Source organism: Ixodes scapularis, unplaced genomic scaffold (genome assembly GCF_016920785.2).
Source record: "Ixodes scapularis isolate PalLabHiFi unplaced genomic scaffold, ASM1692078v2 PGA_scaffold1__304_contigs__length_218370807, whole genome shotgun sequence".
NCBI lineage: Eukaryota > Metazoa > Arthropoda > Arachnida > Ixodida > Ixodidae > Ixodes > Ixodes scapularis.
This window is the reverse complement of record NW_024609846.1, coordinates 200452783-200478129: the sequence shown is the minus strand read 5'-3', so window position 1 is coordinate 200478129 and position 25347 is coordinate 200452783. Positions and strand designations below refer to the sequence as shown.

At 44.7% G+C, this 25347-nt stretch overlaps 1 protein-coding gene across 1 annotated transcript in view; it reads left to right on the top strand.

Annotated features, from left to right (window-relative positions):
* Positions 1 to 25347, top strand: part of LOC8034967 (SEC14-like protein 2) — a 154183-nt gene that overhangs the window by 98327 nt on the left and 30509 nt on the right. Inside the window, exons 4-9 of the mRNA XM_042291051.1 lie at positions 9253 to 9315; positions 17361 to 17454; positions 21343 to 21437; positions 23362 to 23440; positions 23936 to 24016; positions 24625 to 24711. Coding sequence (XP_042146985.1) covers positions 9253 to 9315; positions 17361 to 17454; positions 21343 to 21437; positions 23362 to 23440; positions 23936 to 24016; positions 24625 to 24711 — 499 coding nt within the window. The remainder of the gene's footprint in view (positions 1 to 9252; positions 9316 to 17360; positions 17455 to 21342; positions 21438 to 23361; positions 23441 to 23935; positions 24017 to 24624; positions 24712 to 25347) is intronic.

The following is a 25347-nucleotide window of genomic DNA, read 5'->3' as shown; positions in this document are numbered from 1 at the left end:
CAAATTCGTATTCACGAAACGAAATTTTCGCAAGTTTTGCGCAGGTTACGACGAAATCCTACGGCACCTCCGAAGCAGTCTTACGCACTTCTTACGATCAAATCAGCATGGCCGACAGCGTCGCGGTCGCGACGACCCACGGACGTTTATTTTTCTACCTGCGCTTCTGACGCGTCCCGACTTCAAGCAGCAAGAAAAAATTAAGAAGTACTTGAAACAGACCACGACGAAAAAGAACGCTGGATCCACAAACACCCAGGAAAAGCTCCAACGGCCTCGATTCCACCGAACGCGACCAAACGAGCTGGGCAGTTAGGTCTAGCAGGCGCTCCGCGACTCGGCGACCGTCTGCCCAGGACCGGCTGGCGTGCTGAATAGAATATGCCCGCACGACCCTTGTGAACCCTTCCCGTATTATACTTTGATCGCTGACCTCAATTTTAGATTAAGAGGTCAATTTCTTCCTCTTGTTATCTCCTTGCTTCCCGAGGCAACGGTGACTCTCGCCGGTGAAAAAGCGGTGAATCTCCGACAGACGCAGAAAAGGTAAAGTAGCCATCGCTTTTACTAGCAGACGTAAAGCAGACGACGTTAACTGCGCCAACCCGCCGACGCCGTTAAAGAGTGGGGGGTCTCGCCGCACACGAATGGAGGGAAAAAGTATTTGGAAGGGAACTTGAGGACACTAACACGCTCACTCTCGGTTCTAAGCAAACAAACCTCGGCGCCCCGGGACACCTCGCCAGTGAGTCCTTTGACTTCCTTCCTTGATGCGCGTCTGCTAGTTTTAGACAAAAACAACGTACCGCTCGAGTTATTTCGTCTGCCCTCTCTTAAAGGCGAAGTCGAGTTCGCTCCGAAAGTCGCAGGAAAGGTAAGACAGGAGCAGACGACGTTGCAAAGGAGCAGACGATGCTGAGATAGGGGGACGCGATCAGCCAATCAGGGCTCGGCGTTCTGACGCGGCCGCTACTTCCTTTATCATGCGCAGAAGACGAAAATGAGCCCACTTGCGAGGCGTATAGCGTAGCAAGTATGTATTTTAGTGTAAAAGAATAGATAATTGGGCTAGTTGGTAGTTAAACATCTAAACGGTATTAGTGCAAACGTAGAGAGAAGAGAGTAGAGGCAGGATAAAGCGCACTATCCTGTATCTCCTCTCTTCTCTCTACGTGTGCGCTAATATCGTTTAGATGTATTTTAGTGATTGCATAAAATAACTATGAAGTCAAATGGTACTGTCAAAGTTCCGACGAACGATTTGGAGAGGAAATAATAAGTTCTCTCTGATCTGCGAGATGATCTAGGTTACGAACATTTTTTTCTTTCCTAATCTAAAATTAGCCAGGGGCCTCTACTCTTACGTGAAAGATCCACTATGTTTTTATTTAAACGTGCATTTACTGCGTCAGTTAAACTGTATCAGATCAGCCTTTTATGGTTGGAGATGTCGAAGAGTACGATCGTAAGTGACCGTCACACAAAAAACCTGAGTGAAACTCTAGCACAGGGCGTGCTTCTCCATTCGCCGGCAATAAGGCAAGTGATCTGTGGTGCGGCTAAGTGAGAAACAAGTTCTTATTCGCGACTCCAGCGACCTATAGGGGGCGCCACCACAAAACGAACATGGCGGCTGGGTCCAGGTCGCGTCGGCTCGGCCGGGCCGCCTGAATGGGTGGCGCAATCAATTTAACATATTTTCTTTTGTTTAATGCCCAATTTTATGGGTTTTTGAACTGAGGCGGTTAAGTGTAGCCGGTGCGCATAAACTTGCCGAGCATAGTTTTGCTTTACCGGTGTTTTTTGTTCTTTTCATGTCAAACTTTCGTTTCGGAGACTTCGTTCAAAACCGAAACTATGGGCTCCGGAGAAACGGTGATAGACTCTAATTAGTTTTGATCATCTAAGAAAAGCAGCGAGGGCTACAAAATTGTTCCACCGAGAGTAATTTTTAGCTAACTCGCATGCCTCGACCATGCGACTTATCTGTCCGCGAAATTGAGCTTTTGTGCGTGTCCGCGTTTCAAGAAACAGCTCCAGTCGTCTGCTCGGTCAAGAACACAGTCTGCAGGAAAATTACGAAAATTAAGCAAGCGCTTTTTCAGCCAAGGAGCATGTTAACCCGCTGGCGCTTCACTAAGCAGCTGATACTCGTCTTTCAATTAAGGTTTTAGTAGCAATTAGGAAGTCATTTTGACGAATATGCGGATTATGCATTATATTACGTACTATGGTCCCACTAAAGCGATATTAGTATATTCTTTCGGTTAAAATATGAATTTAGTTGACTAACTATTAGGTGAACTGCTGAATAAAAGTATATGTGACAGACAGAGAGATACTACTTAAACTTAGCCAAATGGTTCTAGCCGGTAGAACGGAGACGAATGCGGAAAAACTGAGGAGAGTCTTTGGAGATTCACTCAGAACCCTCTGCATTGAACTTGACTTCGAATCCTAAACGGATAAAATATTTTTTTTTTTTTTTGTGGCCGGTCAATTTGAGCAATGTAGACGTATATTGCTGCTGGCTTCGACAGGGGTTATAATACAAATATTGGAGGCGCGATAGATCCTAATGACGTGACAGCTTCTAACTTTGCGAGACGCGTGCCGCACCTTACGAAAGCAGATAATTTCCCTCGTTAATCATATGCAGCGAGCAGGTTTTCTGAATGAAGTAATTGCGAAATTAGCCCAGCTCCTTCAGTGTGGTCTTTTTCGCCGAAAAGCAGCCAAGATGAATAGCCAACGCACCGGCCGGCGTTTGTGGCTCAAATTAACTTGAAGCTAATCGAGCACAACCAAACTCAAGGAAAGCAGCTATCGAACCTTCCCATTCACTTGACTGCAACATTGGTGTTCCCTCCAGTGAAACACTTCGTCTGTCGACCTCAGTCCACTGTTCTACATCCTTATAAAGAAACCACTTATCAGTTACCAAGCAGTCGTCACTTTGAATGAGATTAGAGACAGAGAAGAAATCAAAAAGTTTTTCCGTGATTCCTCCCCATCCAAAAAATTGAAAGCACGCGCCCGTGTGTTGTGAAGTAAACGGGCTTTCAAACACGTGATGGAAAAAAACAATCTACTGAGGCTTCACCACACTAATGAACACTCAGGCAAACATAAGAAATTTTCGGACCTTCGTCAAATTACATTGCTCGCCCCCGCGCCGACAGCACGTGTCCGTGAAAGCCACCAGAGACGCGGCGGGGCGCGGAGCGACCTGGACCGACTGGTTCCCGGTTTTCCCGCTCGGCGGCGTCCGTTTTGCTGGAGTCGCGAATAGCATTACCACGAGAAACCGTTCTACGACCTCCGCGGTTTACAGTGTACTCAAACAACTTTCGGTTTTATGCAAAAGGCCCCCATTTCCCAAACTTTACCCACATAAAGAAGCATGCTGGGTTTGTATTTGGTCTTACGTTGGGCGTGCAGGCATCATCAGCTGTCATCTTTATAATAGAGAAGAAAATATCTTTCACTTTGCACGTGCATGCGTGGTCGACATAATTTAAGCATTTATTTATAATATTTCTGCAGGCGAGGCGAGTGCTTGCAGCTGGTGCGTTTACACTCACCTAATAGTTATGGAAGCTTTGTATTTCTGCAAATACTTATTCCTTTGGGCATACCTTTCTGTCTATAATATAGTCTATTTTTACGAAAAAGGGGATTACACTAGCATTGCAATTGTGATTTTTTTTTTATTTTCTTCTTGATTTCGAAGCTTTATGTATTAATTTATTTTTATTTATTTTATCCTCAGGGCCCTAGGGCATTACTGAGGGGAGTGGTAAAAATACAAATGAAACAAACAACAGGAAACACCACAAAGCAAGAGTTAAACATTCGGAAAAGCATGGTCACTCAGACTTGATTGAAGCAGAGCACTATCAAAAATTGATGTAAGAGATGAGGTAACCGATTCCATTCTTTCGTGACTCTCGGGATGAGTGAGTTAAAATATTTATTATAGCGGCAAGACGGAACCCTCACTTTTTTCTGGTGATCCAAACGAGCTGAAAGGAACGATGGTGGGGTTAATAGCTATCTTGGGAGTAGCTAGTTTTGTCGGAAAATATTGTGAAAAATGCAAATGCTATTAATTCTACGACGCTGTACAAGACTCGATACAATTACTAGGTTAGAATGGCGACGTTGACTACTTGTGGGAAGTCTTCAAAAGCAAGACTCATGATCGGGTTGATACACACATTTCTTCCCGCACTATCAGTTCTATGCGTCGAAAAGAGAATTCGTAGATGTCAAAGGAACTTCGCAGTCAGATTATGAAACGAAAATGAAAATATAGCAAATATAAATCTACTAGTGATAAAAATACGTATGCAAAGCTGAAAAAATAGTCAAGCTGAATTTAAGCAAAAGGCAAAAATAGCCAAGAGTGGCTTTCTTGACTCTCTCGATGGCGAGGTCAAAACAACTCCAAAGCAAATGTGGATTATCAAATTCACAAAATTCAAAAGCGTGCCGCTAGATTTATACCAAATAACTACAATTTTCATAATTTGTCTCCAAAAGAAAACATAATTTGGGGTGGAAGTTTCTTGCTGGTTAGACGTACATGTGTGCGTATTAACGCTTTTCACGGTATTGTCTATAGTGTGTCCAAAATAGAAAAATCACATTACCTGTTAGAGCCATTTCATGTATCGCGCAGAGTAGGTATTGACAAGAGAGTTTAGGAATACACCTCAAAGTCTGATATGCATCGCCACTCGTTTTTATCCGCGAAAAAAAAAAAAAAAAACTGAATAGCCTGCCGAGAGAGATTGTGACCTTGAAAAATCCAGATTCGGTTTTTTTCACAACTGCAGTATTGTTTGTGAATAGTTTGACAGATATTGTATCAACGTGTTTGTGTTCTTTTTCATGCGAATCAAGTCTGCTTCTTTTATGCATGTACGTCATATCCGCGCGTGAGCTTCTATATATATTACATTGTGTAACTTGTGTGTCTTGATGACCTATGATGCATTCAAATATATATATATATATATATATAGGGTGTTTCAGAACTCAGGCTAAATCGCTCCTGCGAAAAAAACTCATCGCAGTGAAAAAAGGCGTGTGGCGTTTTGGTCCTTGGCCAGAGGTCCATTTAGGAAAATTATTCAAATTCGAGATAATTAAGTTGTTAATTATTTTTGCGTAACTTTTTTCAATATTGTGTTTCAGGGCATGGTTTTAATTAGAAAATTGCTCAGCGTCATCGAAAAACACTGAATCAACAAATTGCAGAACGATAGAAGGCACGCGAAGCATTTTACGGCTTTATGAAAAACCGCACAAAATCGACGGGTTTTTAAGTTTCACTTTGCTATCGGAGCGGATCTCAGCCCCGGCGGCACTGCGCCCCATGGAGAGATAGTGCAACCAACCTCTGCTGCGCTGTCATCGCTCGACGCAGCAGAGGCTGGTTGCGCTATCTCTCCACGGAACGGGGTGCCGCCGGGACTTAGATGCGCTCTTATAGCAAACCGAAACTTAAAACCTGTCGATTCTTTGCGGTTTTTCAGAAAGCCGTAAAATGCTTCGGGTGCCTCCCATCGTTCTGCACTTTGTTGATTTAGTGTTTTTCGATGATGATGAGCAATTTTCTAATTAAAACCATGCCCTGAAACACAATATTAAAGAAGTTAATTACGCAAAAATAATTAACTAACAACTTAATTGTCCCGCACTTTAATAATTTTCCTAAATGGGTCCTTGGCCCAGGATTAAAACGCCACAAGGTGTTTTTCGTTGCGATGAGTAGTTTTCGCAGGAGCGATTTTGCCTGCGTTCTCTGAAAAACCCTGTATATATATATATATATATATATATATGTGTGTGCACTTATTTTGTTACCCCTCTTACTGTAATGATCGTCAAGGCGCTGTTGGAAATATATAAATGAAAAAATTACATCGGTCTTTATTTTATTTTTGGTAGGGGGAGGGCAGAATTTGGATATTGGCTTAAAACTCGATATGTTTAATAACAGACAAAAAAAAAAAACGCGTTTCTCGGACATAGGGTATAAAAACGTTGCTTACGGTGACGATTGCGAATAGTGTGGCAATCCTGTTTATCCGAGGGAAAGATCAGAAGTTCACAATGCGCTCGCATAGCTCCGATCGCCGCTCAAGGTGTGCAAGTACACGGTAGCCTATTGTTTAAACTACTGACTCCTGTGCAGCAGAACGCTGTCCCTGATTGTAGTTCTTGGCGACGTCAACTCTAATTTTTTGGTAGGGTTGGACATAGGCCTGCTTTCCGAAATACCTCTGAATGTGGTAGTAGGTTGAGATGACTAAACGTAGACTGTGTTAAGGTATTTTTAGAAGTTCCGATGTTTTACTCCTATGGATACTCTCAGTATTATGCTGGCACTTCTATAGTCATTGACGAGCTAGGAGCTCAGCTCCCAATGCTCCTCAAAGGGATTAAAAATACTCTGCCAGCCAATGCCTTCCCCTTATTCCTTTGGCGACAATGACATCAACATTGGGCATCTTTTCTCAACATGGCAGCGAGCGTGTTTGGCGACGCCGACGCCGATGAATGCTGGGTTGTCGCAGGGATTATCCAAAACTTTACCTAGCCGGGTCCACGTCGCAAACCCTTGCCGGCGCCCGCTTTTGTCTGTAGCAGTTTATGTTCGACGACGTGACGATCCAATGGACGTGTCGCCGTCAAAGTGTTCAGTGCGCCCAGTTCGTTGAGCCATTCGCCTAGCAACCACCGAGAGTACTGACTGCACTCTCCGTGAGCACCAAGGGCCTCTTTCCGTGGGTTGGCTGCTGTGAGCATGTATAGGGTGGTTCGAGTCACCAGGCTCTATCTAAAATGGACCGTAAAAATCGACGCCTGCACGTAGCCATCTAAACTTTTCGTCAAACGTCGGTTTTTTCTTGTAAAATTACATAGCCTAGTTCTCTTTTAGTAAAAAATAGGGCCCAGAAACTTGCCAGGATCTACGGCGGGCGGCGACACAGACGACGAAGTCCAGTAGCGGGGTGGGTTTGGCGTTCGTATTGATAGATGGCGTCGGGAGCAGCGTCTGAAGGTGCAGCCAACGTTACTAAACCCCTCAGTTGGGAAACTGCGATAGAGACTGCTATGAAAAAGTGGCCCCAATCTGTCCTCGACAACCGAGCTAATAGCGAACACAACGCCGCCATTTCTCCCGCAGCGGCCACTCGAGGAACTGCACGTTACTTCTATTTTGGCTTTAATCGGCCGTCTTGGCGCCGATACAGATACAGTAGAAGCGGTTACAGAGGTGCCACCCCCGTCCCCCCAGCGGACGCGCAGCGACTTCCTACTGAAGTTAAAATGCACCTATGACGCGCTCCCTGAAAGCACCGCTGAGGCATGGTTGTATAAAAACAATATTAATTGTGCCGCAAAACCCTGCGAACCAAAGATTTTGAAAACATCACGCGCCCATGATTTTGTACTAAACTCCAATAAATTTCATACAAAAAAAAAAGTATTTTCCGTTTGTTTTTACGCAAAAACATGTTCTATAAAAGCTCAAGGTGACCGCAAAACAGACAAATGATAAAGAGTGGCGCTGCTATCGTATTTAGCTCCGTCTCGGTGGGCGCCAGTGGCCCAAGTTTTGACGGCGAGTTTCCCAACTGAGTGTTTTAGTAACGTTGGGTGCAGCCGACTAGCGCAAGATAGCAGACGACAAGCAGACGAAATCCATCGGCAGCAAAAGCTCCGCCGTTATGCAGACGCGTTTTTTTACTTTAAGTTTTGCTTTTATTGTTCACAATTATTTTTTAACCGAAGGTACTTTTCAAAAGGATTATATTCATTTTAATAAACCACGGTGGTCGCTATCCCTCGCGATAAGGAGGTAGCACCATCTATCAATACGAACGCCAAGCACAACCCGCTACTGGACCCCTGTCGTCTGTGTTGCTGCCCGCCGTAGACCCTGGCAAGTTTCTTTGCCTTATTTTTTACAGAAAGAAAGCTACGCTTTGTAATTTTACAAAAAAAAACCGACCTGTGAATTACACCTTTGACGACAAGTTTAGATTGCTACGTGCAGGCGTCGATTTTTACGGTCCATTTTAGATCAAGCCTGGTGACTTGGACCACCCTATATTTTGCAGTACTTGAAATATTTTTTTTCTTTCGTGGCGACGCGCTGCGTTAATTCATAGAGTGATGTAACCGCCGTGATTCCTCAAGGAACTGCACCGTTTTTCTGCTGGCTTTAAATAAAAAAAAAGGTGCCCGATGAGGATATCTTTAAAGAAGCATTTATTCATCTTTGAAACTTGGCGCCCTTGCCAAGTCTCCTTGTTCCAATCGGTTCCACAGTAACTAAGGTGAACAATGATTGTCTCGTACTACCGCTTTCACACGTAAAGGCGGTATCCGTCGAAGTTACAATTGCGTCCTGTCGCCACCCTCGACGACGCAAGGTAGAAGATTTTTCTGTCCTCTTCTCGATAGCCGTACATTGCCTAGCAAGGATGTCGCTCCGCTCGATCAGCAGCGAGCTTCGCTTCTTCCACTCGCTCCTGAAACTCATGCCGCCGATGTCACCAAGTCACGTAGCAGACGACACAATATTTTCATGAAAGGCTAGCGGCCGCATTTGCACGCGGGCGGAGCGTGCCCTGTGTTTTTAGCCTGTGCTAGCTTAATATGACCGGAACTTCCCTATTAGTGGCAAGGAGGGAGTGCGTGCATTTTCTCATAATCAAAGCAAACAAGTACTCCACTGAGCTTGTTTGCTGAATTGATAATTTTGCTGAGTATCAACTCAGCAAAAGTCCCCTTTTGCTGAGTTAATACTTTCTGCTGCCTTGCGAATCAAATATATTGTTTGATCAAAATATATCAAGGCGATAAATAATGTACGATTCGTATAAGGATATTCCACTGAAATATTTTGCAATACTTATTATACTTTGCAATCCTTATGAAATATTTTGCAATACTTTTGCAATACTTATTCAGAATTTTACATTTGTGTGATGGTTAATATGTTTTAGTGATTTCATATTTCTTTTTATATAGCCCTGAATAAATAACTTACTATCTGGGATGGTGGTCTGTCCTAAATAATAGCATCATTCACGTGCAATTGATTTTGTGACTTTGTATCTACTAAAACACTGGCTGTTTTCTTTCTCAAGAAATCCTGTCCAGATATTTTTGAACAGCAATCAGAAGAGATTTGTTGATAATATTCATCTTTATATATTATGATTTCAGAATCTTCAGTGGCGGAAACAAAACAGCGTGGACACAATACTGGAAGATTTTGAGCCGACAGAGGTATGCAACATTTATCTTGTTAGAAACTGTGTGCTTACTGTGATAAATTTGCCTTGCTGGATAAGAAACCAGCAGGAAACAATTAGCCGCAAATACTGCTGATGTTTGTTTTCTATGAACTGCGATAGCATTCGTCATGACACTCACGACGCAGCTAACTGGGAATGCGACGACGCAAATTTTGAGTAAACACTCTATCTTATTAATGGTTTACGATGGCAATCATCGACATCAGCGTGACTACTTGCTAGGACGGCGTCGAAGACGATGTCTTAACGACCTGCAGTGCGATCTCAAAGATCATCTCTAGGATGACCTCTTGGGTGATCTCAAGGATGACCTCTAGGACGAGCTCTAAGATGACCTTAAAGAGACAATGAAGGCAATTTCGGATATTTTTCTTGACGATTGAACTGGGTTCCAGGCACGTCTCAGGCCACGTTGCCCAAATTTCAGCCGAAACCGGCGCTTGTGTGCCGCGCAAATCAGTTAAACAATCGCGGTAATAATCGTACCGCGATCGACTGGGGCGACGCCCCGAGAGTTGCGGGAGAAGCCGGGAGAAGCGGAGCTCACGTGACCAATGCGGGGCCAAGGAGCGCGACGTCACAAGAGACGCGTCAGCGATTGTTCGAAACGAGAGACGTGCCCTCGGTCGCGTTTTGGTTCGCAGTTTTTTTTAAGAATACTGGTCTAATACCCGTGCGACACGTGCAGCTCGAATGCCATTTACAAGGACTGGCATTTGTGTGATCGGCGAATCAGCTCGCAATCTGTCGCGCGTGGAATGCGCCACGCCCGGAGTGTTGCGCGCTGATCGGCCGTCCGCTCAAATGTCATTCGTTGTAAATGGCATTCGAGCTGCCCGTGTGGCACGGGTATAATTCCCGTTTGAATAACCATGAGAAGTATAAATCAGACCGGAGATGATTACTAAAACGTAAATAAAACAGCATACTTATTTTTTCCTTTGCTACGCTGGACGCGAAACGGGCAACAAGCAACTATGGGCAAACAAAATAAATTTAAAAAAGAATACAGCGCGAAGCGCGCTGCAGACGTCGATGTCGTGTTTACTTTGGGAACACGGTACTCGCACGATTCTGCAAAGTGGTAGTCATGCCAAATTTGTGCGCCGTAGATGGCTGTGCAAACGGTCGACTGAAGACCAGTAATCGTTCTTGTTCTTTAACGACGAAATGAGTAGACGTCTGACTCTGGTGAAAGCAAAACTGGTGCTGTTTATTTTCTCCTTCTTGGGGAGCGCCCCCCGCGGAGGAACAGCGGTTCCCGGGTCGCTGCCGCTTTCCCCTCGTCATCTCCCCCGCGTCCCTGTCGGGCAGGGACAGGGCCTGTCCTTCAGCAACGCGCCGCTCTCATGGAGAATAGAAGGGTAGGAGAGGGCATGACGTCAGCCGCGTAACCTTCACAAGCCATGCTCCCTTGACGCCTCGCCTCTTTCTTATTTTCCTCCTTACTCTCCTCACTTACCACGCCAACGTGACCACATCACGTGACCGTAGCTAGCCTTCGTCTTGCTATGGGGTACTAGAATATACCACAGTCTAGCCTTCGGTATGATAAAACCTACCGGACGGAGCGCGCGCAAGCGTGCAAAGAGTCCTTCTACAATCAACCATCCACCTCACACGTGACTTGTCACGAGCACCAATCGCCAGACATGCGGTCACGCTGGGCACAATATCGTTTAAACTTTTTATGACTAGGCTTCACCAATATTGCAACGTGTTCCCTCCTAGTACTTCTAACCTCCTTGGCCGCTCTCCTCTCGCCCGCGCGAATGTTGCTCACAGCTTTGCTGCTCGGAGCAAGCGGGCCGCTCGTTGCCGGCTAGGCGGTCACCGTCGGGTGGTGGCGAAGAACGCCACACACGTACTCCCGTTCCGTTGGTGTTAGGTCACTGAACGGAAGCCCGAACCGAACTCGCTCGCGAGAGCGGCATTGTCGTCCATGTTGACAGATCCGACGAAACGATCGCGCCACCGCGGTGCTATAACCCACCGCGGTAACCAGTCTCGATCTCCTAAATGCTACCGATACCGACTATTCACACTTGACATCACTCCCTACGTCACCTCCGTTTTCGGGGGCCCAGAAATTAGAATGGAGATAGTTCAGTTTTGGTTTCTTGAGTTCTCTTGTAGGCACAGAAATACGCGTCACAAATGTCTACGAAAAATTGGGCAGCGTGCTAGGTTCCCAAGAAGCCTAAAAACCACCATTTAAAGAATTTAATTAAAGTCGCCTTCATTGTTTCTTTAAGAACAGCGTCGAGGACGACGTCCTAGAGCATGACTTTAAGGACGACATCTAGAATAACCTCTAGGACGACCCCTAGGGCTATCTCAGGTACGACCTCTGGGACGACGTCTCGGGCGACCTCAAGGACGTCCTCCAGGACGACGTCGAGGACAACGTCCCGCATACGACCAGCGCCTGCCTATGCGAAATTCGTCCTTATGCGGAGGCTCCTCGCCGCGCGGCGCGTCCGCATACGCGAGTCGCGCATACCCGCGACGTATTTGATGCCAGAGAGCGTATTGCGAAAACCGGGTGAAGTAGTAAAAAATGCTTTCGCATTAAAAAATTATGTGTAAATATCTGCTGTTGCTACGCTGATTCTTAAGGAAAAGCTTGGCAATGGTCCGCATACTGAAGAGCCAATCTTCGAAGAGCCAATCTTTTCTCCCGAGTGTCGGTGGTTTCGCGCAAACGATCGAAGTCGTCGCTTTGCCTCGGTATTACGTGATCGCGTACGTTGTGCCACCCCCACGGCAACACCTCCTAGATAACAAAGCCGTAGTGCTGATAGAGATGTCGTCATCAGCGAAAACCAACGGTGCTCAGAGATTGGACACGACGATTGCGTCAACGTTCGACTCAAGCTTTACTCGAACCCGAGCGCTGGCGTGGCACTTGTTTCCAATCTGTGTTTAGCGTCGGCCTTCGCTGATTACGCAAAAATGTCGGCACTACGGCCTTGTCTTGTAGGCGGTGTTGGTCACGACCGCTCGATCCCCTCCTCTCTTGTTTCTGCGGCGCCTCATTGGAAGCGCGTCAGAAGACTTTTTACCTCTTGTAGGAGGGAAAGTGGACGTAACGAGAGAACGAACGGGGCGAAAGAACACGGCGGGAACCTCGCCGTGGCCTCAGGAAACCAGTCCAGCCCGAACCACGACCGCTCAAACAAAAGACGGCTGCATGCACACGGCAACAAATCTAGCTAATATAAAACGCAGAGTCAGGGCTTCCAAGAAGGAATTAAAGGGACCATGAAATGACCTTTTTACTTTTTCCAGATAACTTTTACATTAAACCGTCAATGTTCACTGAATGCCGAACAGGCATCCGTTTTCGTCTCGGTTTATTAACTTTTACACAAAAAATTATTGAAATATCGACTTTTTCATTCTCTCCAACTGACCGCAAAAGAAGCCGTGACGTAGACCGTTTCCGGAACCGGAAGTTCTCTCGGCAGTAGGAGAATGGGAATGTTAGCGGCAAAGAGTTGGGGTGCGCCGGTAGGTTTTACTGCGCTGATGTCACCGACGTATTTTCTGAATCGGCGCCTCTCATCGCCGCATCGCAGCTGAGCGAAATTCAATGAGATATGTTGCGCTACAGCGACAGCATGGGACTAGTCCCATACGCCGGTATGTTTGTTGGGAAGTGCAGCGAGTCTTGTCACCACCCCGTCATTGTTGGCAGAAGGGCCGGCCCGTGTCAGTCGTTTGCAAAGCGACGTAGATGGCGTTTTTCGCGGCCTCGGAGATGCAGGAGCGAGCCGACGTTAAAAAAGATACGTTTGAACTACGAGTGTCAGCAAGAGCCACGTAAATACCTGCTTACACTCGGAGCGGACGCGCGCGCTTGATGGAAGTCTTGTATTCGCGCTGTTGGTAAGCGCTTCGGGACCGTTCTTTTACGATTGCAACTCGATACTGACGCGACACTCGGCAAAGAAAGGTTGGACCGGGGTCGACAGTGACGTGCAGTCTGTCAGAATAAAAATGGCATACCAATAACAAAGTGTACATACCGTGTTTCGAAGGCAATCCATACGGCGTTTATTTCAGCTCTATATCACACAAAACAAGAAGATAGAATCGACGAGAGTCCCTTTTCGACGAGTGTTCGTCAACACTGCCTCGGAAAACAAGGGGAAGAGATTGACCTCCTCACCTCTTAATCTAGAATTGAGGTCAGTGATCAAACTATAATACGGGAAGGGTCCACAAGGGTCGCGCGGGCATATTCCATTTAGCACGCCAGCCGGTCGTAGGCAGACGGTCTTGCGACGAAGCAACGCAGCGCCGAGTCGGAATGCCTGCTAGGCCTATACGCTTCGTCGGAGTCGGTGAATCCAGCGTTCTTGTTCGTCGTGGTCTGTTTTAAGTACTGTTTTCTTGCTGCTTGAAGTCGGCACGCGCGGGAAGAACACGTAGAAAAATAAACGTTCAGTCAGTCAGAGTTTTGAGAGGAAGGAAAACAAAGAAAATAAATGTTCGTCGATCGCCGTCACCCAAGTAACTGGCGGCCCTGCCCTACTGCGCACGCGCAGTAGTTGCTTCGTTTACCACACGATAGATGGCGCTTGGCTCTCAGCATTATCAAATTTGGCAATTTTCGCCACACATCTCTAATTATGCTACAAAATGTGGATCTGAATATTATTTAACAAAACTTTTAGGAAACATTCGCCGGCTATTTATTGTTTACGATCGCGGTGCTGGTGAGGTAGGCTCTTACCCAATAGGCGATGTGGATTCGGCTGACGTGCACCGATTCTGCGTATGCATCGTAGTGAACAGGCGAAGGAAGGAAGGCGCAAAAGAGTCCAGTTTTCTTTTAAAAGTTCTATAGCAAAGAATTTTTTTGGGCTCCCTATTTTTGTGTTTTTGTGTTTCTTTTCACACCTTTTACGACGTGCGGTGGATGAAACTCGATTTTAAAATCATTTCATGGTCCCTTTAACGACATAAGGACAAATGTAAACAACACTCGACTGTGGCAGATCGAACAGTGGCATTCGACGTCTTCACTGTTTTGTAGAAAGGTGAAGACATAACACTGAGCACATCAAGGTGCTCCTCGAAAGAACGCCATCCAGATCTAGGAGATTTCGTCAACAGAGGAATGAATGAACCCGGCTGAACCCTTTGAATCATATTATGGTTTGCGCTATCTAACGCGAAATTCATCTCAGCAACTAATGTGGATCTATGCAGAAAGCAAATTTAAAATTATGTTTTAATAGTGCTATTTATAAAATCATTTCTCAGTCGCAGGCGCACGCAACTTGTTTGGTAGCCACTGAGCGCGAAAATGGCCCTGTAGGATATCTGTGTAATGCCCAGTTTCAAGTAGCATATATGCACCATAACTTCAAACATAATGCTTGTTACGTTTGCTTTAGGTTTCACAAATTCATTCCATCATATAGGAGTTTCTTTTCTCAAGTGTTTTTCTGTCGGGGATCTTAAACTATAAAGCGGTCGCAGTATATATACGAATGGTTTTGTTGACTTTATGTGCTATATTGTTTTTATGTCTATCTACTGCGATACATTTCTGTTAAGCTTTTACAAAAATAATCAGTCTAATATAACTGTACTTCAAGTGGATAAAGTACCCCAGCAGTTTACGAGCAATCTAAAACTGAAGTTACCATGTGGTTTCACTGTGAAAAGATTCTTCAATAATCAAAATAATTACTTATATGACGTCTTCGGCATTTGGACTTAGGATACAAGGAACAGCGTAGCAGTTATCCCGAATTGTAATTTATTAATTAAAAATATAATATAAAAATCCGTGACGCGAAATTACAAAAAAGGAACAGGTTAAATATGCTTGTCACCGAAACGTTAACGATCTGAAATTTCTCTTGTCTTATTGTGGTGTGCTGTGAATCTTCAAACATGACAAAAAATAGTGTTCATTGTGGATTAGTCTAGGGTGACCACCCGTTCCGCGACTCGCGGGACTGTCCCGCATTGAGGGCTCGTGTCCCGCGTCCCGCGAGAAATTCGAAAATCTTCAGAATGTCCCGCATTTCACACTGTCGTAAAATTCACTCTGTAACTCATGGTGCTGCCGAACAACGGAGCACGGGGGAGCGCAGAGGTCGCTGGTAATCGTGTGAATCGCAATGGTACGCCATTTTCTATCTAAGCATTGCGGGAAGGGACCGTCGTCCTTGCAGGAGATCCGACGCGCATGCTCCGTTGCGGCTCTCCCCTTGGTGGCAAAATATTGTAAGAAAAATTGCTCGCGAAATGTTTGAATTTAAAATATTGTAATTATTTTCAAATCGCTGTATCAATGCGAAAGGGTTGCTGTGAAGTTTGTTTTTAGTGAAGACAGCCATACAAGGCAAAAAGCCTGCCATTCAGAACGGTCGCAAAAGAACATAAAATTGTGTTGGACCATGTCGATAAAAGTAAGTGTTGACAGGAAACAATAACCCGAAAAAGATTTACTGTTTTTTTTTTTTTTTCATTTGATGCATTGAGTTTTGCCACAGTCGATTTTTATGTTTTCAACTTCGACATATTTAATAACATTTTTGGCATAAAGCAATATTTCACTGGGAGTGAAAATTGTTTGAGCTTAATTGCTGCAATGCAATTAGCATGTGTATAAACAGCGCAGGATATTCAATGTGTTAACAGAGCTTTCGTTCGTGGTGTGCGTGTTAATAAATTTCCTCCACCCCTCTACCCCGTGTGTCCCGTACTTCGATAGCAGGAAGGTGGTCACCCTAGATTAGTCATTTATTTGAAGGGGTACTCCGGCGATTACTTTATGGTTCCCGATTTGCCTGAAAAGTTTATAAATACCCCAACAAACAGTATCCAAAATATTAGCTTAAAATATTTTTTCGCAAAGTTATAGAATTTACATTCTTGGTCCTCATCGTGTTTTTCAAACGAAACGTGTCTACTGGCAACAACAAAAAACTAACGCCATTGGAAGGCAGGGGTTAACTCTTTGGACGGTAGAATTTGTTCCCAACTGATTCCAAGTAGTTTCATGGTGTCAAATGAATTCCCTGGAAGGTCCCTCCAGCACCCGCGCACAACCACGGAAGAAATGCTTGACATAGTCATTTTTTTTTTACTTTTTGCTCGACTGGCAGGCTATCCTGCCACCAATGTCAAGGCACAGAACATTACGGCTTTATTTGAGTGTTGGTTTTTGATCCATTTTCATTTGCCGGTTTCACAATCATTGTAATGATTTTCGCGATACTAATTAGCATACCGGAAAGAATTGAGCCCGAGGTTTCAGAAAATATAGTTAGTTAAGGGTAGCTCAATAATCGCTGGGTAACCCTTAAAAACATTTTCATTAACACTATGGCACAGTTTTCAAACAAAACGCTCCGGAAGCACATAAGGATTCCCAGTTAGTTTCATTCTTTCAAATTAATTCTGGTAGTAAGCAAATACTAATTAGTAATAATGTTTCAGTCAGAACGTGAATAAGTGGAGTAACATTTTTATCGGTTCCTTCTGGGAATAAGACCTACACCCGAGTACAAATTTTAAATCCATCTCAAATATACAGTATTTACGCTTTCAATGCAGCATACCTTGCGGGAGGATCTCAATTAATTTTAACAATGTATTTCACTTTTAAACCGTTAAACAGCGTGACTAGAAAGAGTCTGCATGCCTGAAGTTGTTTCTTCGCTACTTTGCTTAAGTGCGTGCATAGACGGCAGCAATTTTTATACTTTGCGCAAATACCGTTTAGAAAGAATCTCTGACGTTTACACCCTATGAAACTTGCGTTAGGCCTAAACAGTCGTCAAAGAATCTGCAAAAACATGATACTGGCCTTATATCCTCCGAAGCGTCACGAGAGCGAACACATTCAAATGACGGAAGACCATTATGAATAATAGTGACAAAAAGTTCGGATTTCCCTTCCGATACGTTCACCATCTATTGAGTTTATATACGCTTATCATTCTCTTAGATTGACTTTCTTCATTTTGTTGTAATTTTTTTTTTCAGGTTCTAAAAAAATATTATCCGGGCGGACTAGTAGGTCACGACAAAGAGGGCTGTCCCTTGTGGATCATTCCCTTCGGTTACACGGACATCAAAGGCAAGTATATTTAAGTGTACCGATATTATCGAAACAACTCCTTCGAAGCGGTCATCCCTAACAGCCTCTGCTTGCAGTCCCACTCAAGTCGTGGCAGCCTCTAGCACAGTAGACCTTTCGTCTTACTTGTAATGACCGAGTTGATGCTACAAACGGAACGTACTCCACAGTCACGGTATTATGAAGATGGAGCACACACAGCCCCATGGGTCGATTCGAGTAACTCATTTTTGTCCAAAGCTTCAGGTCCCTGACCTTAATCAAAAGAAAATCGTGCATCAGCTTTATTATGCGATTTTCTAAACGAGACCAAGATAACTTCCAGATACTCGACATTTTGTCAACGAATTCATACACGCCATTTATTCCGTATGCGTTTGACATGATGCTATTTTTTACTCGTATTTTAATATTTATATTATTGTAATTTTCTTGCGCGCATTACTTTTGACATAATCTTTGTATACTCTTATGATTTCTTGGTGCACGTGCATAGTTCGATACGTTATTAGTTGTACACAGATTTTTTTAATATACACTTTTCGAAAGAGCTTGATATCTAATAGTAATTCCGCCAATTATTGGTGTCCGTCATTGTTTGGGCCTTAAGCATGTATCACTCTATCTCAGTAGTCGTGTGCAGCAAAGACATAGGCGCGGGCGCATGACTTTCAGATTTGTTTTTCTTTCTCGAGTGCTCGTGAAAAGAAAGCACATCTGAAAGCCGCGCGCTCGCGCCTGTGCTTTTGCTTCTGCTGCACACAACTCATTAGATGGGGTGCAGGCACGAGGGTTCCGTCAGCGCGCGGCCTGAACTCGAATCAGCTCACATCGAAAGCGAGCGAGTGCCGGTCACTCGGACCTAAGCACGCGCTTCGTGCAATAGAAATGGCGATCGCCAATGTGGCACGATGAACATTTTAAAAGGGCCTATTTGACGCCATATATCGTGTATCCCATCTATTTATTAAGTTTCAAGTAGCCGGTCTCAGAATATGGGAACAAATTATTCGCTTTATCGAACAAAAATCGAAGACTTCTATGCACCTGCGGGAACAAGGGCGACTGTAGATACGCCTTGAGCGAGAGTGCACTTTTTGTACATAAAAGCAAAACCTTGGCTCAAGTGAGCAGGACTTTTTTCGTTGATAAAAGCCGGAATAGTACCGCTTCTGGAACGGTGCACACAGACGGCTGAATCAATTAGGGTTACCTGGATCCTGTGATGTAAAAAATTGTACTCGAGGGCCACTTTTTGCTGGCATTAGAGATGAGATGATCGAGCATATACTGTTGTAACGTTTCACAGATAACCCCAGATTGGGGACGAACACCACCGAGGGGCAAAAGAGCGTCCTTCCACACGGCGTCTTTTATCACGCCGTGACCAACCCTGTTAAGGCACGACCACATTGGCGTCGCGGAGGCCAGCGGCGCGACGGTCGACGCGGCCAGCTGCCGACCAAAACCAGTTTTTGGCTTCAGCTGCGCGGCGCGCAGCGCCGCAGAGCGAAACGCTCCTTGCGCGGTTCAGAGATCGCCGCTTCTCGGCGCAGAAGAGAGGAGCCAAGGGGAGGTGGCGTAGATAGTGACGTTGCGATGCCATGGCAACGCCCAAGCCGGTTCTCTGCGCGTCTTTTACGTTCCGAAGGAACGTAGCGTTGTTTTGTGTCGTCTGCTATACCTGTTTCCCCCGATGCCTTCCCCAACGGAGCGGTTCCTTGAAACTGCGCGACTGTTTCCCTTTTTAAATGACAAGACGCAGCCAGACTACCTAGATAAGGACGCTGAGAACAACCGCTGGCAAATTATAGGAGAGGAATTTGGAATTACAAGCGAGTTTCTCCGTTACACTCGTTGCATGTCGTCTGTGTTGTGACGGATGTCGTGTTGATTTGGTGACACCGTCGAAAGTAGCCGTCATCTCTGGTGCGCCGCCGGGGCAGCAAATCACTGACCTGTCCTTCACTGTTTCGGTAGAAGCAACTCGGCCAGACCCAAAACTTGTGCCTCCTTCCCTTAAGAGCGCGACGACGTCGCAAGATCAATGAGCACACTAGGATAATCACATTCACGCTGATTACCAGGTCACCATGGACATCTTCCATCTAGGCAGCGAGTGCGGTTTTGATGCTGATATATGCGAAAGATGAAAGCCGAAACGGAAGTATCTATCGAAGAGCAGACGACGAAAGAGCGAAAAATCCGACGGGAGGCGTGCGCGCGATCGCGAGAGCCATTGCTGTCACGTGACGCCGCAAAACGCAGGCCAATGTGGACAACTCGCGTTGGGACGCCGGACGGCGGTTCCGCCCGGCGGCGCCATTCACGCTAGTGTGGTCAGGCCTTTAGTCCGGACTGGTTTAGACGAAGCACGGCGACATCTTCTACGGTTTCCTCTGCCGGTGGGGGTCCTCCTCTCCCTCAATGAGAGAGAGACCCCAGAACGGAAACGAGACTGCGCCCACGCCATTTTGACTATTGAACGAAAATTGTTCGCAGTGGAAATAATAAAAGTGTTGTTGTACTCAGCGAAATGCCTTATCTGCCAACAAGAGGCAGCAGCTCCAATGTGTACACCCTTGATCGGCACTCAAGGCGCGCGAGCGCTGCCGTCCCAAGTACTGGCGAGAAGAGCGAGGTACAGGGAGCGCCTTGTCCAGTTTGCTTTCCGCGGAGCTGTGTGTTTCCAACACGAGACTTGTAGACGTCACCTTCCTCAATCGAGCACGCGGCGCAGATTGTGGCACGAATGGCTGCGTTTGACTGCCTCAGCCGAGCGCTGCGTTATAAATGATTCGCGATGCTGTTCCCATGCGTGTAGTGTTTAACCTATCCACTAGGGACTCGACTTTTGGATCTCCTCCTCAGTAGCATAGGATGATGCTACAGAGAGGGGATAACAAATAGAAAAAAAAACGTGAAGTTCGAAAAGTTGAAAGGGCAGGCCTCACTCATATTGAAGTCGAAGGGGCATCATCGGGCTCTCCATGACGGTAGTCCAGCAGAAATACGGCGGCTGCGATTTCGACGATGAAGAAACCTCAAGTATGGCGTCGCCGGGCCGCCGTTTTCCGCGGATCATCTCGCAACCACGAACGTCATGTTCTTTTCCCGACCCAAAAACTGTGTGCGCCTGCCCTCCGAAAATTGTCCCTCTCTCCCGCGTCGCTTTCCCCGCCTTGCCGGTGCCGAGAGCACTCCCTTCGCCGGGGGAAGGAAAAACTTGGGGAAGAAAAAAAACCGGGTGGTGCAGGTACGAGACTGTTCCACCCGAGCGGTCTCGCACCTGCACCGCCCCAGACACTTCTGCCTGTCGCAAATAGCTAGTTACCGGCGATCGCTGCCTAAAACTCACAAGAATGCCGCTGCGTTGGCGGCCGCCATCACACACTCAGTCTCCGGCTCGTCTTGTTTTTCTTGGCTTTAGCCGTTTCCCTTGCGTCGACTTCCAGTGAAGTCCGGTAAATAAGTATGGCTGCCGGCAAAACTTCCAGCAAAGCCGGGTACGTCTGGTAACGAGAGTGGCTGATGGTAAAACCTTCAGTAAAGACTGGTAAACTATGCTGGTTTCGAATGAAAACGGGTAGAAACTTGGCCCGTTTTCACCGCATGTCCCTGGAAGATTTTGCCGGATTTTTCAATAGGAATATTGCACCGAAAAGATTGCGGGATTTAGCTGCTAAGTGAGCGGAAGCGTCGGACTTTCCAGGAAAAAAAAATGTTTTCTTCGGCGCACTGTTTCTTCGTGTAAACTGGTGCAAAGACCGAGTTACACAAGTATCATTCATGGATGCCTCAATGTGACCCGCCATGGATACTACTAAGCCATTGCCCGAATACGTCTAATGTGGGACTCATAATGCTTTTTTTTTCTTATGCCCTCAGGCTTGTTCTATTCCGTCAAGAAGTCAGACTTCATAAAACACATCATCCAGCAGTTGGAGTTCAGTCAACAGGACATGTCTGCCCAAACCGAAGCTGTAAGTGTTAAGATTTTATAGGGGTTCTTGAATTTGTAAAATAACAATGCTACTGTGAAGCGCTTGTAAAAATAACCTTCCATTGACTACCTATTATTGCGTGCGTTTCATGGAGCCCCATGACACACATTATTATAATCCTTATATTACTCCAACATTAGTCATGGTATTTTGGTCTGAAGAACGACGATAGCTAGGAACAACTAAGAACAAAGTATTTTGCAAAAAAAAATCTTACGTGTGAAAATTGTTTAAGGTCCGCAAGGAATTTAAGGTGGAAACAAGTCTTCAAATATAATGTTTTTCTACTTTTCACTTTTACAATGCATAACTAGATAAAAACACACTCTACATCACGCCAACAGACAGCCTGAGTGCATACCCGGTTAGTAAAATAAAGATGCCGGCCATATGAAACAACTCTGACTGACAAACGTTAAATTTGCAAGTAATGAAAGCTTTAAAGAGAATGCATATGGACATGAATTTTAATAGATTTTATAATTTTTAAAACGAAAGCAAAAGGATGGCAAAAATAATCCCTGGAGAAGGGGAACAAGGGGGACAAAGGACAAACACAAATCTCCAAACACAGCTAGGTCACTGGTGTGCGACCGAAACAATCTGCCTGGTCCTGGTACCAAACCAGTGACCTCTTCATTTCCAGTGGAGCGCTCTGCCAACTGAGCTAAGCAGGGATTAGACGTCAGTTAAGCGAACATGTTTTATCAGCGGCCACCAGTCTAACACCAACAAGCGTGAACGGCCTGCATTTTAAAGCTCTGATTATGGAACAATTAATACGAAGGTGCAAGCGGCTGAGACAAGAATGACGAAAATAATCCCTGAAGAAGGGGAACAAGGGGGACAAAGGAGAAACACAGATCTCCAAACACAGTTAGGTATCCTAGTTAGCTCAGTAGGTAGAGCGGTTCACTGGAAATGGTGAGGTCCCTGGTTAGATACCAGGACCAGACGTATTTTTTTTTCAGTCGCGCTCCAGTCACTTAGCAGTGTTTGGAGATTTGTGTTGGTCCGTTGTCCCTCTTGTTCCCCTTTTTCGGAGATTATTTTCGTCAGTCTGGTACAGCTCGCTTGCACCTTTGCAATATTTGCATGATCGTGATAGCAGGAGGTTTTTGGTTGGCAGCGAAATTGCATTTTTATGGGAATAGTGCATTGTACTTCGAGCATATCCATTATGTGTAACATATTTCAAAGAACTATTTTCATCATATGTTATTTTAATTTTTTATTATTGCTATTCATATGTCGAATATATTGTATTCTAAACGTTTTTATATTATGCCCCATTGTAACTGTATCCCAAAATTGTTACATGTTTCCTTGTGCTGTGCAATATATTTATGTAACAGGTTTCTGAAACCAGTTTTTTTTCCCCTTTCATTGTAACAGGGTAAAATCTTTATTTTCTGTTCTGTTTAAATAATTTAAGCACAACTAATATTTACTGTCGTTTATTTATCGTATTTTCTACCAAATTTATTGCATACCTGTTTACTTTCTCTTCTGCTCTGCTATGTATTGTAGAATTGTTACGCAAAATATTACGTAATTACCTTGAGCCGCTGAACTTTAGAGGGCATAGGCTCCGCCATCTAGCACGCATTTCTGTTTTCCCCTTACAAGATCTACCCGTGCTACGAATAAAAGAAAGGGGAAAAACGAATAGTTCAAAAGTGGAGTTGCTATACATTTTTGTAAGATTGTGCGAACAACGCAGGCAATATATTTCGCGTCATATATTCATTTTCTCCTGGAGAAGTACGGGATATTGTTTAACACGTAAATTTGCTTTATATTGATGGTGAATTTTTTTTTTCACTTTCATATGTGAGGTAGGTATAATACCTACGAACTTCATTATAATTATTGACGCTATATTTTGCTTTCACGTTTGCAGCTGGGCAAGGTTATAGAAATGCACAGCTTCATATTTGATTTGGAAAACTTCAACCTGAAACAAATCGCTTGGAAACCGGGTGCGTGTCTCCTGCTTGTTCATTAACTCGAATCTATACTCCACCTCACGGGTTCTGCAGCGTCCTTTGAAAGATTCGGCAAACAAACAAGGCCTGTTTAAGAACTGACTCGCGATCTGTGATAGCACTGCGCATGACTTGTGAAATGGGGTATAACTCGCAAGATTCTTCCCGTCGTCTCAATATTCCAGAACGTTTCCTGCATGCACGGTAATAAATTATGTATTTTAATGTTATTTCCGAGTGTACTGGCACCTGTGCTTCTGAGTGGAAAATCTGCTAATTAATTAATTGTTTATTTTAGACAAACAAATCTGTTGGGTGGAGTAAAAGGCGGCCTAAGGCACCCGAGGAGCCTTTTCCATCGCTCTAACCGTCGCACATAAAATATTACTGATTTGTGCACTAGAATATATACATCGATTTCTTACGAGTTTTTGACGGGGTTTAATGTTGATCTTCTAAGGTTCTAATTATTCTTATTTTTCCCTCCAGCTCTAGATATGATCATTAATTTGGTGACTATGTACGAGGACAACTACCCTGAAATGCTCAAGAAAGCTTACGTCATTAACGGTAAAGTAATATTGTTTTATATATATTTGTTGTTGCCTATTATGCTTTTCATGTATTCAAGAATGGCTGAAGTCGACAATCCGCATCCGTTTTTCTAGTTAGATCGATAAGTATTTTTGGAAACAGTACATCCGTTTGCAGAGTATCTTGAAACGTCATAGCAAATTGCTGTTGTTTTTTGTATGGATTGATATACTATAAGAATACGGCGCTGAAATAAAGAGGACGATAGTCATTGAGTGGATGAGGGCGATACGTGAGGTATTTCGTTTGACCCACCTCCAAACTTCTATTACCTTTGATACCACTTGGGCACGTCGTGAGCTCCGAGCTTGTACGCGCACCCAAAACATGGCGGAAGGCAAGCACCACGTGCTGGGGGACATTCGAGAGACACACCCGGTCATTTCTGCTGTCATTGTAAATTTCGCGCTGCAGGCGGAGTTTCTGTTGAACAGAATAGGTGCTGCCTGCCATATTCTCCTTCGTATTTTTCAATATGTTGAATGATTACCAGCGTGGTGATGCTTTTTTTTTAATTTAGTAAGTTAGTAGCTGTAATTTTACAATGCGACGTGAATTGAATGCGTCTTGACTTCTGATTTCAGCGCCAAAAATCTACCCCATCATCTACAATATGGTCAAGCCCTTTCTCAGCGAGGAGACAGCGAAGAAGATACATGTTTTCGGCAAAGGTATGTTTGTCATTTGCACTGCTTGCTGTAACAAAAAAGAACCACGCGATATTCACTGTGGGTAAATGGCCAATTGGCAGCGCCTAGTAATTAAAAAGAAAAAGATCTGAAATGGTTCTTTAAAAGAAACTTTTAGTTCTCGCTCAGAATTCGCAGAGATGCGCAAGCGATAGCAGTAGCACGGTCGCGCAATGCGGGTCGAATGGTTCCGTCAGGTACCTGACGACGGAGGTGCGACAGGGTTGATTATCATAGCCGTTGTGGTTGGCGTCGTGGATGCCACTGACGACTGCCACCAGTGATTTATTTATTTATTTATTCATTTACCCTAAGGGCCCTTTCGGGCATTACATAGGGGGGAATTCATACTAAAGGAACACGTTGACAGTAGTGATACACAGAAAACAGGAAGAAAAAAAAGAAAATAAAGCCGCGGCACACAAAAAAAGCAGTACATATAATCACAAATTCAATTGCTGCACTTCAATGGTAACATTATACAAATACAAAATGAAAACCAAGGACACGCTGCAGAACTATGGCTTATCTGCGACGAGGGGCCAACATGATTATGTTTTTTGTGAAATGAAATCCGTGAAGTAAGTGGGTAAGCACAGTGGATGGTTCCTGAAACCA